The sequence below is a fragment of the Etheostoma cragini genome, chromosome 12, assembly GCF_013103735.1.
Source record: "Etheostoma cragini isolate CJK2018 chromosome 12, CSU_Ecrag_1.0, whole genome shotgun sequence".
NCBI classification, from domain to species: Eukaryota; Metazoa; Chordata; class Actinopteri; order Perciformes; family Percidae; genus Etheostoma; species Etheostoma cragini.
The window spans coordinates 22,438,471-22,455,595 of NC_048418.1; the positions used below are offsets into that span (position 1 = coordinate 22,438,471).

The window sequence follows — 17,125 nt, forward strand, 5'->3', positions numbered from 1 at the left end:
TAATATTAAGTAGTATTGTAGTTAGCAACAATTAGCCTCTGCCTATGTTATCTCCTAACATATTACCTAATATCCTTCACCGGTTGGGGGCGGCTGTGGCTAAGTGGTAGAGCGGTTGCCTGCCAATCGGAAGGAAGGTTGGTGGTTCGATCCCTTTTCCCTGCAGTCCCATCTCAAAGTGTCCTTGGGCAAGACACTGAACCCCAAGTTGCCTCCAGTGCTGCGCATTGGAGTGTGAATGTGTGTGAGTGTGTATCTGATGAGCAGGGGGCACCTTGTACGGCGGCCTCGGCCACAGTGTATGAATGTGTGTGATTGGTGAATGTTTCCTGTATGATGTAAAAGCGCTTTGAGTAGTCGTTAAGACTAGGAAAGCGCTATATAAATACAGCACATTTACATTTTGGTCTCCGTCCAGAGCAGCGGGATCTGTTGGTCCATTTCTTTCACTGTCTATGAGTAAAGAGTGAATGAAGAGCGTTGTATGGAACCATCCATGTTATTTTTTTGACAATCAACCCAAACTTCTGATATAAAAACTTTAAAATCGGGTCAAATTAGACCCCAGAACAACTGGATGGTTTAAGTTTTACTTAATGACACATTTTGTTGTTACACAACCAATATAGAAGACATTGTTTGTGAAACACACATTAAAGTTTAAAAGCCATTGCAGTGCTATAATTGAACACAGTGATGTGTATTTCAAAGATGATTGGTTTCATTCCAAGACACTGCAGGAGTTTTTCACGTAGAAAATAGAATTTCAACAATGTAATGCACTCAGATTGCTGCTCTGTATTACACAGAATGTTTACCTAGAACCATTTCTCCATACGTCTTCACACAATACATCTAAAGAAGACATCATCATTTGAATGAAAACCCCTGCCAATTCGAAGCAGTTTTCCAATTTAAAAACCTGCAGCCTCCACAGCTTTTCATGCTGGTTAGACATTTGTGAAATTGTCTTTTTATAAGACAATGCAATGCTGTTTAGCAGGCTTTCTAGATAACAGACTCCACTCACTTTCTCAGCACATAAATGCACCATCATATTGCACATGACCTCTAACTTGCAATCTTGTTATATAATAAAGGATTTCACACGGAAATGTGTTGCTAGCCATGCAGAAAATCTGTATAAATAACACAAAGATGATACATCATAATAGTTTTAGAACAGATTAAAATAAGGTAAATAAAAGAAATTAGGCCTACTTTTTGCAGTTTAATAAGCTTATGTATATGACTTCATAAAGCACACAAATGGCTTAGAGGAACAAGACTACACAGTCACTCCGACTCTGTGAGGCTGCTACTTAGGCACAGCAATACTTTAAGCCACATGCTAACATCCATGACAATGGTCATATTACATTACATGTCATTTAGCTGACACTTTTATCCAAAGCAACTTCAAACTGCTATATCTGTCAGAGGTTGCAACTTGGGGTGAAGTGTCTTGCTCAGGGGCCCTTTGGTTGATGTATCGCAGTAGGAATCAAGGTTGCAAGGCAACCAAGTTCATGCTAAACTCAAATTACATCTGAGGTCTAAAGTCATTAGATTTGCAGCTAAAGGGTCATTAACCAAAGTACAGGACAAAGCTATTGTTGATTGTAACAGGGTAACAGGTCTCGTAGTCTAAAATCACTAGTCTCCTAGTCTAAATCGACGACGTTTTGTGTCGGGTGCTGCTATTTTAGGCCAGATGTCCATCCCCTTCCTCTTTCTTTGTTTTGCGGTTCTAAACTCTGGTGGATTCATGAGGACTACGGTTACCTGAGGCATGGCCATTGTGTCTAGGACTTAGCGTCGCCCAAGACGATTGTGAGTGGTTTATAGAAATGCCAATGAACCAGAAACATCCAAGAATGCTATGCTACCTCTTTTAACTGTTCTAACATACAGAACTGCGCCATTGCCTGTTATTGCTGTTTGAGATGTAGTTGTTTTTTTCCTTCTTTATATACTTTTAGTCTACATCCTTGCTTATTTGATTGTTGTCTATTGTTGAAATGCCTGAAGAACAGTGTTTTTCTTTTATATCTGTATATGTAAGTACACGAGGAATTGACCAGAATCTGTTCAATTCAATTTCAATTCAATTTTAATCATAGTATCAATTCATAACAAGAGTTATCTCAAGACACTTTACCAACAGAGGAGGTCTAGACCACACTCCAGAACTTACAAGGACCCAACAGTTCTAGTAGTTTCCTCTGGAGCAAGCAACAGTGCAACAGTGGCGAGGAAAAACTTCCTTTTAGGCAGAAACCTCGGACAGACATTAGTGCATGTATAGTTACTGAGCATGTGTGTGTAATTCTGGTCTGTGTCTAATGTGTGTAATAACAACAGAGTGTAAATTGTAATTTCCCCTTGTGGGATTAATGAAGTATACATTATTTTGCACTCTCAAATGTCCTGATATGAGATCTTACAGTTACGCATCTCCTTTGACCTCACTGCTGAGATGTTTTACCGGATTTAGTTTCTGACAAACATGTTTACTCCACATTTGTGTGTATTACGTGACCAACCACAACACCTCGCACATAAGAGGTTGCGTTGCCATGCATTGATTTGTAGCACAAAATACCAGACCATTAGGGTCCTTTCCCAAATATAGCATACAGCTAAGAGGCTGCTGCGTGATCTATTGATTAGTTGTACGGTTTGATTGCAAGTCTGGATACTTGGCTGTATAGAATATCATCAATAGGAGATTGTGGTGCCAAGCATTGATTAGTTTTACAGTACCCCTGCAGGTCTGCCTCCTTTCCCATATTAAGCATCACTAATAAAGAACAGAGTTGCAACGTATTGATTGGTTGTGTTATAGGTTGATAGGTTTAAAAAAAGAAGGCAGATGTATGTATGTTTTTGAAAAGTGCAGTTTTTTTCAAGAGGCTTGTCGCACATATGAGGTAAAGTACTGCCTTGTTACATATCATGCTAGAAACAAAGTGTCTTATCCAAATACACTTTCAATAAAAGCTGTGATCTTTTTGAGTGGCTGTATACAAGCTCATTGTCATTCAATTTGTCTGTGTTTTGGAAGAAGACAGAATGTGTGTGTGTGCATTTTTGTGTTTGTGTGTGTGTTTGTGTTTGCATTGAAGAAGTGCTTTGTCAGGCCAGTGTCACGCCTCAGAGCTCAAACGCCAGATGGACAATTCTGAAGGAGGCTGCTGACCAGCGTCCCACCGAGCGATGACACACACACACACACACACACACACACACACACACAGAAAGCACTGCATACAAAGCAATAACACGGGGAAACAGTGAGAGGAGAGACGACACACATTAAAGGAGCAGACAGTGTAAATGTCTCTTGCCCTCATGTCACAATGCTGTTGTCTGCCTTTTGTTGTAGCAGCATGAAGCTAACATTTTGAAACAAAGACACAAACATTTATCCAAAGCCTCCAGGGGACAGTACTGAGCTGTTCCATTTTGGTAAAGGAGCTGAGGGCAATGTGATGCCTGTAGGACTAGAAAGCCTTTCTGCCCCACAAATCCATCACAAAGGAACCAGCTGCAAGATATTTCTGTGTTATGTGTGTGGTCCAGCAATTGGCCAAACAGCTCATATCATGTGGGACCAACCAAACAACAGGGACCACCAAGAGGTGTTTTTAGAGTGTACAAGCCATTTTAGTTATTACCTTCAAGCTTTATTACTTTCTTCATTTATTACATGTAAGCAGCTACTTTTCCTGGGGTTTGCATACAACAATCTGAGCATAAAAATGCAGATTTGGGCCGATTATGAAATGTCCTTCATTCCAACAACTGGGACCGTTACAGACGCAATTGTCTGGCTGAGGTTTCTTCCTAAAATGGGGTTTTTCCTTGCCACTGTTGCACTAGTTGTAATTACTAGAATTGTTGGGGCTTGAAAAATTAAAGAGTTGTCTAGACCTACTCTATCTGTAAAATGTATTGAGATAACTCTTGTTTTGAATTGATACTAAAACTAAAAAATTGTATTGAATTACAACACCAAACCGCAAAACCACTGGTTGAGGTCTACAACATTTGCTCCTGTGTTTTTTCTCCAAGAAAGACAAAATGCCAAAAAAACAAATACTGTGCTATGGATTCAAATCCAGAGGGACTTTTTTACATTTCAGGGTAAGAAATTTGGTCCACTACATTTTACTGTATGTGCTGGAATCTACAGTAATGGTTTCCTTGGATTAGGGAGGCTCCAAAATCATGGAATTATTGGAATTGTTGTCTCTTTGTAAATTAAAGAGTGTGGTCTAGACCTACTTTATCTGTAAAGTGTCTTGAGATAACTCTTGTCATGATTTGATACTATAAAAAAGAACCTGTGGGAAATGTTCTTGTGATTGGTACTTAGTTTGGTATTTGAACCCTTGTGTTGTCTTTCTGTCAAAATTGAAAGTCAATACTTTTGACTTTTTTTTCTCACGTTTTTGTTCCTCTTTTCAATGTTTGTCACTTTTTTTTTTACGTTTAACACTATGCAACGCTAAACTATTAACTTTATTTTTACAGTTATTATTTGAATTTATGGTCAATAAACCTTCTTTTTAGGAAATTATACCTAATGTTTGAGTTTGAAATGCAGAAATTAGGAATTATTTAGACTAAAATTAAAGGAATGGATGTTGATGGATAATCACAGACTGGAATATGTCGACTTTTACTCAATACTATTTCAAAAACACTTCAATTTTTCTCCAAATGCTATAAATTCAATAAGACACCCTTAAATTAAGGAAGGTACGGATTTGTACTTGACAAAGAGCATTGTGTGGAATCAATCATGTTATTTTGGGTAATTAAAAAGAACATTGATATAGGAAAACGGGTCAATTTGACCCGAGGACAACATGAGGGATAATAATGGTTAAATCTATCTCAGATCGTAGTTTATGTGTTGAAGGTCTACAAGTTTCTGCCCACTTTGAGTGTGGCCAGTGGTATTGTAAAATAAACAGTCTCTGTATTCCCGGGCTCTGAATAATGTGTGCTGGCAGGCAGAGGAGAAAAGCTTAGCAGTAAAAAAGAATTGGTGCTGGCCTGGCGACTGTTGGAGCCTGATCTTTAAAGAGCTAAATGGCAAAGCTAATAAGGACTTGACTAACAGACGTGTCCAGTGACAGGAGAACAGGAAAAAAAGAGCGACACTTTGACCTTTACTCACGCAAATTAAACTGGGGGAGAAAAGCGAAAGAGAAAGTGAAGTGATGGCGGATGGTCTGAACTCTTTCTGTCACGGCTGCCGCATTAAACCAAAGAGGCGTCCCCAGTTGTGTGTCTGCCAAGACTCTCACCAGCCACATGGTGGTATAGTTAATGACGGTCAGGAGCGTGACATCCCTGTTCTGCCAGCCAATAAGAACAAAAAACTGGCTTTACCCTTACTGGGGAGCAGTGAGACATTTGACGTAAAGCTACCATTTCTCGCCTATGAAGTAAAACGGAATGTGATCTTAGTCACCCAGGCTACTGTTGTGTTGGATTTCGCCAAATATAATGTCAAATGTAACAAAGCTTGCTTTGGCTCAGGTGGTTGAGCGCTCGCCACACAATTGGAAGGTAGGTGGTTTGATCACTGGCCATGCAGTCCAATGCGGATGGGTCTTTGGCAAGGCACTTGGGAACCCCTCCTACCTCACTGACTGCCCGCCCCCACAATCAGCTGCATTATAGGTTTAACTTAGCCATAGCCCTCATTATTCCTGCTGGTCTTTGAATCCTAGTGGCCTGGGTGTCTGACCTTTTTTTACAGTTCACTCAGTCCTCTAAACTCATTTATGTGTACGCATGTACTAATTGGCTACAAAGGGGGGGTTGGATATGGGATAACACCACAAAAGGACATTTGTTTTGAAGAATTGTTCATTCTTAAAACACAAAATGTCACCTTGTGCACGGCAGCCTCGGCCAGTGTGTGAATGCGTGTGAATGGTGAATGGTTCCTGTGCTATGTAGTCGTTAGGACTAGAAAAACTATATAAATACAGTCCATAAATCATTGTAAGATTAATGCCATGACACTTTGCTAAACTAGCATGTAGCATCATGCTACGTCCGCCCATGCTTAGCCCATGCCTAGCTATGCTATTTAGCTATGCCACGCTACACCCTGTGACGCCCTGCAGTGCCCTGCTATGACATGAACTACTACAACTATCATTTGTAGTCACTGTCTATCTTTATGTGACTATTATTGCCACTGTTCATCACCCCCCAACCGGCCAAGAGCCTGGGTCTGTCCAAGGTTTCTTCCTAAAAGGGAGTTTTTCCTCACCACTGTCACACTAATGGCGGTTTTCCACTGCGTGGTATCTACTCGACGCGCCCAGACTCTACTCGCCTTTTGGGGTTTTCCATTACAAAAACAAGTCCCTGGGACCTGCCTCCATGTACTTTTTTTAGTACCACCTCAGTCGAGGTTCCAAGCGAGCTGAGGCGAGCCCAAAAGGTGACGTGAAAACCTGCAGACTGCTGGTTGGTCGGATCACTGCGTTGTTATCAGACAAGAGTGTGGAGTGTGTGTCCAGAACAAACGCGACATTTAAAAAAAAATCTAGCCAGACACCAACAGATTATCTGCTCTCTGCACTATTCTCACTTATCAACTGTTCAATATTAAGGGCTGTTAGGGGCTTTATGTCGTTTCCAATATTGCACACTGTTACTTTTAAAAATCAAAACAAGTTATTAAAGAAAAGTTTTTATTTAGCTTTTCAAGTAGCGCATCAAACCCTCCCGGACATCCCGGTCTTCTTCCTCTGCACCCTGTGAGGTGTCCCCACCGGCTCTGCCGTCCCAGATGCATCCCAGTCGTTGTCACAAGTCTCTCCATGACTCTCATAAAGATTATACGAAGTCCAGCAGGTCACAACCAGAGATCTCACCGGTCGGATGTCGCCCACCAGACGGTCTGCGGCGGCGGTTTTGCAAAGCGTGAATGCTCTGAAACACAAACAGCACACATGTTGGTGTGTAATCGTGGTTGCTAAAATTCATGTACTTTATATAATGCTAGCGTACAGCGTTAGTAAATACTGACCGGGGCCCCTAACACATGCAAATGTTAGCTAACGTTACCAGGAAACTTAACTTACCCTTTTGTGTCGGCGGACAACAGTCATGTTGATGTCTGAACTTCGTCGGAATTCCCAAACTCCTGTTTTTTTTAGCGGTGATTTTTGTTGCTCCCTTCAGCTTCTTTTGAAACAAAACTTTTCTTCTGGCTGTAGCGAGTAGCCGACGTGCTGTTGTGAGTCGCGTAAGCCTTATATGACTATATTGTATATTGTAAAGAGAAGAACTTCCACTCTTGGTGATGGGTAACCAGAGTACAAAGTCCCATGATCCATCGGGGCCCGCGGTGGATGGATGAGATGGTAAAGACATATACTGTGTGTATCATATTGTTCTACATAGTTTGGGTTTTCACAAAATGGTTATTGCACTCATATACGTAGATAACATATGTGGAGAAGCGGCATATACACTGTCCCATACTAGCCGTCCTAAAATCTGCTATTTTGTGTGCTTTTATAATTTTGTTTTGTTTTTAACTGCTCTTTAATGTTTCCTTGTATACTGCAATGTATCGTTTTTATGTAAAGCACTTTAAATTGCCCTGTTGCTGAATTGTGCTACACAAACAAAGCTGCCTTTCCTTGCCTTCCGTCACACACCATTGATAGTATGGTTTACAATAGGAACTTTATTTTTTCAAAAATTAAAATATGTCTGAAAATTGACATTTTTACAAATCCATCAAAATTAATCGCAAAGTTAAATTGCCCTACATGTGTGGGTCCCCAGGGGGAAGGGCCAATTCTGTTTCCAGAAACAAACAAAAAACTAAGTGTAACCTAACTTGAAATGGATTTACTCCTCTCGCCCTGATCCACTTCACATGTAAGCGCTCTGACACCTGAAACCATCTCAATTTGTCTCGTCATTGGAGCAGCAGGATAAGGCTGCACAGCTCTCTCTCCGCTTCACTGTGGAAGGGAAACCAAGCTTGACGTGAGTCCGCTCCGGACAGCAGCTTCACCATAAAGAACAGATGGATGGATAAAGTGAAGAAAAGAGTCATTAATAATGCACCGATATTCCACCTGACAGGTACAGAGGGCACACTGGAACACACAAAACGAGAGACACAAGTTAAAATGAAGAGTCAAGCAGAATGGAAAAGACAGAGGGAGAGGTGAGCCGTTACAGGGCGCGACACGGAGGAAAGTGAACAGGAAGACAGGTAGCTAACATCATCATTTGCATGAGAATGCAAAGCCTAGATGGTAATTTCAGCAGGCTGATAAAACAGTATCAGACGGAAAGTAAGTAGAACAGTAAAAGACTCCGGTGCAGCAGGACGCTGGGAAACATCCGATGTCTCCGGAAGACAAACTACAACACATTCCCACTCATGTTTCAACTGTAACAATTGGAACTTTGCAATTAAGTGCACACTGAACGCACACATGTAAATCAATACTTGATTAGTTGGCAATCCATGCACAACCACAACAATTACAATTAAAGTTTAATTCCACTTTTAAATCTAATTCAGTTACAAAGTGATTACTGGGGCAAAATAATTGCTTTTAAATTCTATTCCAGCATAATTGGCATTGCTGCCCGACTGCTATTAACATTTGGCAGGAAAAAAAAAGCAGACTAAATTAGTTCTTACGGACAAAAATGGGACCGCGGAGGAAGAGAGCCCAGACTATACAGAAGAACAAAAGACAATTTCAAAGATGATGATTTAAAGCAAAGAAGAAGTAGTTTAAAAAATAGATAATTTAAAAAAAACATATATTTATATGTACTGGGGGAGGAAAATTAAGATACAAAGTGAAGAAAAGGGAAATATTTAGCAGGTTCTTAGTGAAAGAGACATTTATCTGCAATCAGCTGCCTGCCAGAGCTTTTTCCACAATTCTGGGCCCAGATGTAACAACGATGTGCGTGAAGAGGCTGTAGTGTATTTGCACGCATGCTTTAAGCCGCCCGACACAAACCCATATATCACTGCTGAGCTGTGTGTGATAAAACAATGTTGCAAAAAAATAACCTCAAAGAGGCAATTGTTGGATTTTTCAGCCAAAGCGTTTGTCTTTTCAGCAAGTCATAATCTATTAAACTCACAATAATGTCTCAATAAAGACTGTATCCACTGGCTGCACTCACACAAAGGCCCGGTGGCACACAAAGGAAACACCAACACTGATCATGTCGAGCAAGATTGAGGAAGAGCGAGTTAACATCTATCAGAAAAAAACAAGTCTTCATGTGCATGAATGCAGGCAAGAGGTGATCTCCATATGTACATTTTTGGTGTCCGTAGTCATAGACAGTTAAGGAAATGGACCAACAGATCCCGCTGCTCTGGATGGAGACCAGTGAAGTCAATTAGAAGCAATTTTCCGGTGATGGCTGAGTTACTGTGCAGCCTCTAACTGAGCTTGATGACGTAGATGTGACGTGAGCAACCTGTCTGAAAGTTGTAAGTCTTCTGGTAGCTGTGCAAGAGAAATCTCAATCACACCCAATCAACAGAGACGGACAGGTAGGTATATGTTAGGAGTCGACATAGGCTCAGGCTAATTAATGTTAACTAAACTGCTAGTTAACATTAGTAATTAAACCTAAACAGCTGATGTAAGTTCAAACTGTCTGCAAGCTTCTTCTGACAATACGGTGATTTGTCAACTATGGGTGTGGTTATGACACAATCATTAGCCTATTTTTACAAAAACGTCTTCTACGGAGCCATAACGTGAGAATACAGGGTAATGGAGCCTTTTATACATTATCGGATTTCTTTAGAAATAAACAATGGACAACTGAAGTTTTTACACGCTTCAGATGTAAAGAAGTTACTCAGTCACTGTCAAAGTGGTGCCAAAATGAATGGCGGTCAATGGAAATACTAACAGCAGGTGAATGCTTTGTAGCATTATAATGGCGCCATAGGAGCTACGCTTCGTTGACGCCTGTTTACCCCCTTGGGTGTAGCACTAAATTCTACTGGCCCCTCCCCACATCCACAGCTAGTTATTGTAGCATCTTTGTGGCCCCACCTCACATAAGGTCCCTGTGTAATCAGTCCCCTTTCCACCCCCAGTCAGACCCTTGTCCTAAAGCACATGTGTCAAACTCAAGCCCCACAGGCCAAATCCTGCTCCTCGCAGATTTGGATCCGGCCCGCATGTCAATTTAGGTTCACTTACAAGTAGTTTTTGTAGCTTTTTTCAGTGTTTTTTGGCCCGTTTGATGACGTTTTTTTCTCCAATGTTTTTCTCATTCTTTTTTTGACGGCAAAGTTTCTTTTGTTGCTGACTTTTTGGGGTCTTTATGTCAAATAAACTTTAAGTGAGAAGATTTTATGCGACATGCAATAATACAATGAAAGATGCTTGACTTTTACAATGACATAATAGCATGTGAATAACCTTTACATGTTTCGCCCTTATTTTACAGTGTGGCCCTTCGTGGGATTGAGTTTGACACTCCTGTCCTAAAGTTTCAAGGAGGTCAATTAGGACAATAAGTCCAAAGTGATTTTTCCAGCGCAAACAATCAGTTTTGTCTTTTTTTTTAAGTCTTGTATGTGTGCATGTGTCTGAAAGTCAAAATGACACAGGAGGCTCTTTAGATCAACCAATCAAGATTAAGCAGATGCCTTCCTGACTTAGTACAGTTACAATAATTCAACCTGTTATCAAAGCAAATCTTATTTTCTTTATACTCAAGTCTTCAAAACCTGAATCACAGTGTTCTTGTTTCGACATCCAGACAGCGTGCATAGTCCCAGAAAAAGTGATTTTCTTTTCATAACATGGTCACTTTAAAACTAAAGAAGTTGAACTGTTGTGCAGTGGCATTTAAAAAAAAGAAGAAATTGCATTGTCTTTGGTTAGGGCCAGCACTACTATTGTAATTACACACTTCTGTTGCTGTTGGTGTTCCCAACGTGAGCACCAACTCACTTTATACCAACAGTGCACATTTGATTGATGCATCACTGCCAGCCGCCACAGCCTTCAACACACAATATGTTACACCACTGTTCATTTAATATACAATATGCAGGGTCATACAGAATCTGCGGACCCAGACTTCTGTCGATTTTTCACAGGAATAATTTATTTTTCTTAATTAAACTCAAATTACATAAAACACATCTCCATCACAAGCAGAACGGTCTGCTTAATTGCTGCCGATTGCTGGAGTTTTATATTTGGATTACCTCTGAAATGTGCATAATAATTTTTTTGGGGCTGATTTACGTTTGGGCCTGATGATACGACAACACAATACCATAATTATGTTTCAATCAGTGAGACCTGCTGATTCATATCACACCTGTGAAATACACTTTAGTGCTACGGATAAAAAGTTTAGTAAAATAATATAACTCGACGTCTTAGTACATGTTTTATTATCCCCTATCTTGGTTGTCTTGGGAGAAAAAAACTGAAACTGTAAAAAGACAAAGAGATCCGTTTCCTGGTAGACAAACTCTTGATACTGAAGTAAATTAATAAAAGTGAATTACCATTGTCCATTGTTATGTGAGAAAATCTATGATAATGCCACATGAGCCCCTAAATAAAATGCCTGTGTTTGTCTTGTAGGTTGTATTGCAAGATTCTGATAAACTGTTCATTTAGTGACTAAATGAACTCAGAGCAAAGCTGCTCCTCCGAGAGTGACTGGGGGAGGCGGAGAGTTAGCGGCAGCAGCAAGAGATGGAAACGAGACGGAGATGTTCATTTATTCATTCGATTTCTTCATGCAAAACAGCTGGAGCTGTGTGGGCTTTGCACCGTTAAGACAGCTTGGGAGGAAATGGGCCAAACACACATCTCCTAATCTAGCAACAATACGTGAAAGCTGCATTGATGGCTGAACATGTGTTTTGATGCAATCAGCAGTAGCTTCGCCAGTCATTACACTCCCACTTCTAATCCCTGCATTTTCTCATATTGACATTATTATTATTAATGAGAGGAAGCCTGGTCTTTGCACTGGCAGCATAAGGCATGAAATGAGACAAAATATATGAAAATGAGCTGAGAGATGCTAAAATGTTCCATTCCACAACTCATGGATGATATAAGACCCTTTTAAGGAGGGCTCAAGACCCCTTAAATGTCATCCCCAGCCCCCTTAAAAATTATAATAACAAAAACTTTTTTTTTTAAATCAATTTTAGAGCTAGGGGGCTAGGGGATGTGAATCATGATGATTCCCCGTGCTTTGTCCGACAACTGGGCAGTTGAAATGGGCCTGATTAGGGGCTGAGCCCCCCTAAAGGTCTGATCTTAGAACCGCCCCTCCAACCACAACGATAGATTTCCACACAACAAAATGTCGGTTCGCTCTCATTGAGATTTAATGGACACAAAACTCACCCTCATTGGGCGAGATGAGAGCAAACCACGAAGGGGAGCAAAACAAAGTTTAACTTTATTCAAATAAGGACCAATGGAGAACCAATCAGGTTGGCGTGTTTGTGTTTGGAAGCGGGAGTTACGAAAAAAAGTCTGACCAAGATGGCGGAGGTTATCAGGGCTACATCATGAAACTTTGAATGTGATTAAAATGTTTCTACACCAACATTGGTACTTTTATCAACAAAAATTGTGAATTAAATGACAAACAAAACTTAGGCAGGGCACATACACAACTGAATAGACCACTGTATATGTTAGTTTAAACACTCAAACCTTTCAGCTAGCCGACAGGCTAATTGCTAGCATGTTTGGACATTGGATTTCATTGGCCAATTGTGCATTTCTTCGATTACATGTTTTAACGGGGCAAATACATCACTGTAGATGTTAGTTAAAGCACCCCAAATTATTCAGTTCTTCTGTTGTGGTCTTGCCTGTTTTTTTGTGTGTGTGACCACGCCCCCAAGGCAAAATTTCATTGGTCAAAATTTGCAAGGTGATTTGCTGTGTGGAGTAGAATGCGACATTTGGGAATATTTGACAGAAATACCTTGATTGCGCAATTATCATGGATACATGGAAACGGATTGTGGCTAATAATGGCAAAATATATCAAGGAAAGTAGGGGGAAATTCATTCAGTATAACATATTGCACCAGGACACCAAATAGGCTTTTAAAACAGAGACGGGCACCTTTTGCATCTCATTTGGAAATGCTCTTTACACTAACCATTTTGGCCTGACATACTGGAATTCTTAGGGGCATGGGCAGGAGTAACCAGGCCAATGTCTCCAAGACTATAGCTTACCAGTCCTGATGGTTGGAATACCCTCGGCTGTCAGAATTATATTGAGACACTGAAAATGATCTATAAACCCAACAATGCAGGAGTGGAAACTCCTCAGGAGTCAGAAAGCATCATATGAGGTCATGGCTGTAACAGTATGTATGGCTTATGTTGGGATAACTTCATTGTCCACCTGATTATGAGATTGTAAGCAGATTTCTTATGCCATATTTATTTAATTTACTAATATTTTGATTGATTGTTTCATTTAACTAATACTACTGTAATTTCTGTCTGCTCAGCCTGTACATTGTACATTCTTCTTTTTCTTTTTCACATTCCTTGTGACCAGGATAAAGCACGCTTTGACTGAACCATTATTTCACTAAATTACCTACTCGTCTTATTTGTCTTCTGTAAGCTGTACCAAATGAGCTGTTGTTTTTCATATTTGCGAATAAAAATGTAAATGACAAAAAAAGAATTGCACTTGCTACAACTACAAAGCTGGCTGGTAATTCCTAGTGAGTGCGTTGCTACTTTTTACATATCATGTTCAGCTTTAACAACCATAACACAACATGTCCAGTAAAGTAAATAAATTTAGCGACATATTTATGCTGTTTTTCAGTAACTCTAGTAGAACTCTGGATTCCTCACTCACATCTGTAACTATTATTCAGTTCAATTTGAATTTATTCATACAAAGTTATCTTATGACACTTTACAGACCCCCTAGAGCAAGCAACTAGTGCGACAGTTGCGAGTAAAAACCCCTTTTTCGGAAGACACCTAGGACAGACCAAGGCTCTTGGTAGGCGGTGTCTGAAGGTGCCGGTTGGGGGTGTGATGAACAGTGGCAATAATAATCAGAGTAAAGATAACAGAACAGGGACTACTAATGGTAGTCACAGTAGTTTGTCATGACAGGAAGAGCAATGCTTTTGGCAGAACGGCAGAAGTCCAAAAGGTTTACCAACTGTTACTAACATTGAATATCAATTCCACCCTGTGTGCACCATGTACCTCCAACCACAAACCAAAATGTCTCCTTAAATTGCACTTTTTCCCATCAGCGCTGGATTCACAAAGCAGTCAAAAGGCAGAGAGGACACAGACAAGAGGCATATTAAGCAGGAAAAAAAAGGTTTGCTTTGTAGCGTAGCTCTCGCCAAAAAGCAACCTAGTGTTTTTTTTTGAAGTCAAATAATTAGGACGGAAGCGGCACTTTAAAGTTTGACCGTATTCTCGTTTTTTTGGTCGAATGGCCTTTTGAATGGGAGTTCTTATGCTAGCCTCAAAATACAAGGCTCGACAAAACATGAAACTTATCTCCACCAGGGGCTCTACGCATGAACACCACATTGAGAACATTGTTTATGTGCACATGAGTTTACTAAAAGGAAAGGTTTTGACCAACTCGCATTAGTAGTTCTTCCGGTTGCCGTCTGTCGAGCTAGTCAAAAATAGTTGTGGGAGCCCTGGCAGAGGCCATTGCCAATCCATCCTATTAACTGTGCAGCCTAAAAACTGTCGTATAGTACAGAGGCTTTATCAGTTCTTAGTGATATCAGGCCGCTCTGCCCTTCCTATTGAGAGGATGTCGGCATGCGATGGCAACATTTTCGCCTTGTTTAATGTTACTGTGCTGGTTTCTGTCAATATCTTTATTCTGAATGACCTGTCAGCCTTTCAGCTCTCTGGAACTCAAAGATGTGCTGTATTGGCTGGACTTACAGCTGTGAAGAGAATGATTGCAACCCATTGGAAACCACCTCACAAAATCTCTATCCGCACATGGACCCTTTCCTATTTGGATGTAGTGTATATGGAAAATACTCTAGACACTTGGCAGGAAATGAGTACCTTGGTAGTGTTTTATTACCAACCACAATGTTTTCCTAAACGTAACTGGTCAGTTTGGTGGCAAAACTACAACGCTCACTTTTTCTTGCCTGATCTCAACCATAATGTCCGCCGCGGTGCTCTGTACCCGCTCTCCTAGTTTTAGTATAATGTAATATGTTTTAGTGTGCATAACTTTAAGTGTAATATCATACAAATCCGTTCATGAGAATATGGTGCTGTTTTACACTTAAACACACACACACACACACACGCACACACACACACACGTCTTGTCTGTGTCTTCACTGTGAGCTATTTAATAAAGCAATATGCATTTAATAATGGATTGGATGCGGTAAAACAAATACAATACTTTTGGTGACATGGACACTTCAGGCCCCTTTGACTAATTAATCACCAGATATAACAAATATGTGTCATCTTATATTGACAGGCAAATTGCAAATGACACTGGCCAATATTAGTAACTGGTTGAACCATAAACCAGCTACTTTGGCCATATTTTCAACAGTCTTTTCATGCACTGTAGACTATGTCAGCTGTCTCATATTCAGACAAATTGTGCAGTAAATTTCAGTCACATCCAGTGTTTAGTTTCCCTTCATCACACCCCGTTCAGCTTATAAGTCATTCGATCACTCTCAGCTGCAGAAACTCTTCCTCACCGTCTCTCCTGTTGAGTTTGGCGAAGCCTGGCGCGTGACTGCTGGACAGCTGGGACGAGCTCCTGAAGGACGATGGCGGCAGGTTGGACACCAGTGCGCTGTCACACACCTCTGTCAACCAATCACAAAGCAGAAAAAAAGCAGACACGGTTAGCGCTTCACACTTATCTAATGCAAACACTGTTTGGAAAATCCAATCTTTTAAAAACTCTGTGGCTCAAAATTAAAGTGAAGTGACGGAGAAAATGTTTTCAAATCCCTGGTTGGTTGTTCATGATTATCGATTAATTTCCTACAATATATGCTTTGTTTTAGGGCTAAGGATCCCTTGTCACATAGCACTGTAACGAGACTGTGGCTCGAGATGTGTACCCTTTTTATCATCGGTTCCTCACAGTGTTGCTGCATAATGAATTGGATATTCTATTGTTTTTGAAGATGTGGATGTGGATGTAAATCACATAGAAACTTCCATAACATGATTATTCAATTGCCCGGTGATCTGTTTTTGCCAAAGACATCAACAGCATACACATGATGGGATCCAAAAATATGAGCCAAAAACAGAGTCATTTAATATCATGTATTTAGTTTTACAGATGATTAGAACATTGCAGATGGTTGAACAGAAGTGAAATGCTTGTTACTAACCTAGCTCTGGGGAGCTTATTCCCCAGAGTCCTTATGGTTTGTTTTTGCCCGGCATGTTTCCTTGGATTAGGGAGGCACCAAAGTCCTAGTCACAGCTGTTGCCGTGGTCCTGCTACATGCCCTGCTGTGCCCTGTTACACCCTGCTACGTCCTGCTGTGCCCTGCTACGTCCTGCAACGCCTTCAGACACGCCTATCAAGACCTTGAGTCTGTCCGAGGTTTCTTCCTCGCCACTGTCGCACTAAATGCTTGTTGCTCTTGGGGGAATTACTAGAATTGTTGGGGCTTTGTAAATTATAGAGTGTGGTCTAGACCTACTCTATCTGTAAAGCATCTTGAGAAAAGTCTTAGGAATTGATACTTGTGAATAAAATTGAACTGAATTTCAGGACCAAAACACTTTTGAGTTACAGCAGTGTTTCTCAAATGAGGGTACGTGTACCCGTAGGGGTACTCTGGAGGACTGCAGGGGGGGTTAGTGAGATTTTTTTGTACCGGACCATTGTATCTCTTTCTATAGGCTTTTGTTCTACCAAAAATGTGATGTTTTTTTGCCTTCTGTGGACCTATTCCTTCCTTACTTGCTTCCTTACTTCTACAGTCTTTTTTTTCCAAGTTTATTGCTGTTTTCAAACATTTTGTCACTTTTGGCACCCTAGTATTGCCCTT

General features: G+C 40.5%; 1 protein-coding gene and 1 long non-coding RNA gene across 2 annotated transcripts in view; one reads left to right on the forward strand and one right to left on the reverse strand.

Annotated features, from left to right (window-relative positions):
- Window positions 1-10,477, forward strand: part of LOC117954163 — a 35,946-nt gene extending 25,469 nt beyond the window's left edge. Inside the window, exon 2 of the long non-coding RNA XR_004658764.1 lies at window positions 10,401-10,477. This is a non-coding gene — a long non-coding RNA (uncharacterized LOC117954163). The remainder of the gene's footprint in view (window positions 1-10,400) is intronic.
- The window catches only part of LOC117954135 (contactin-associated protein-like 4), a 151,858-nt gene that overhangs the window by 99,222 nt on the left and 35,511 nt on the right, over window positions 1-17,125 (reverse strand). Inside the window, exon 2 of the mRNA XM_034887670.1 lies at window positions 15,806-15,916. Within this exon, the coding sequence (XP_034743561.1) occupies window positions 15,806-15,916 (111 nt within the window). The remainder of the gene's footprint in view (window positions 1-15,805; window positions 15,917-17,125) is intronic.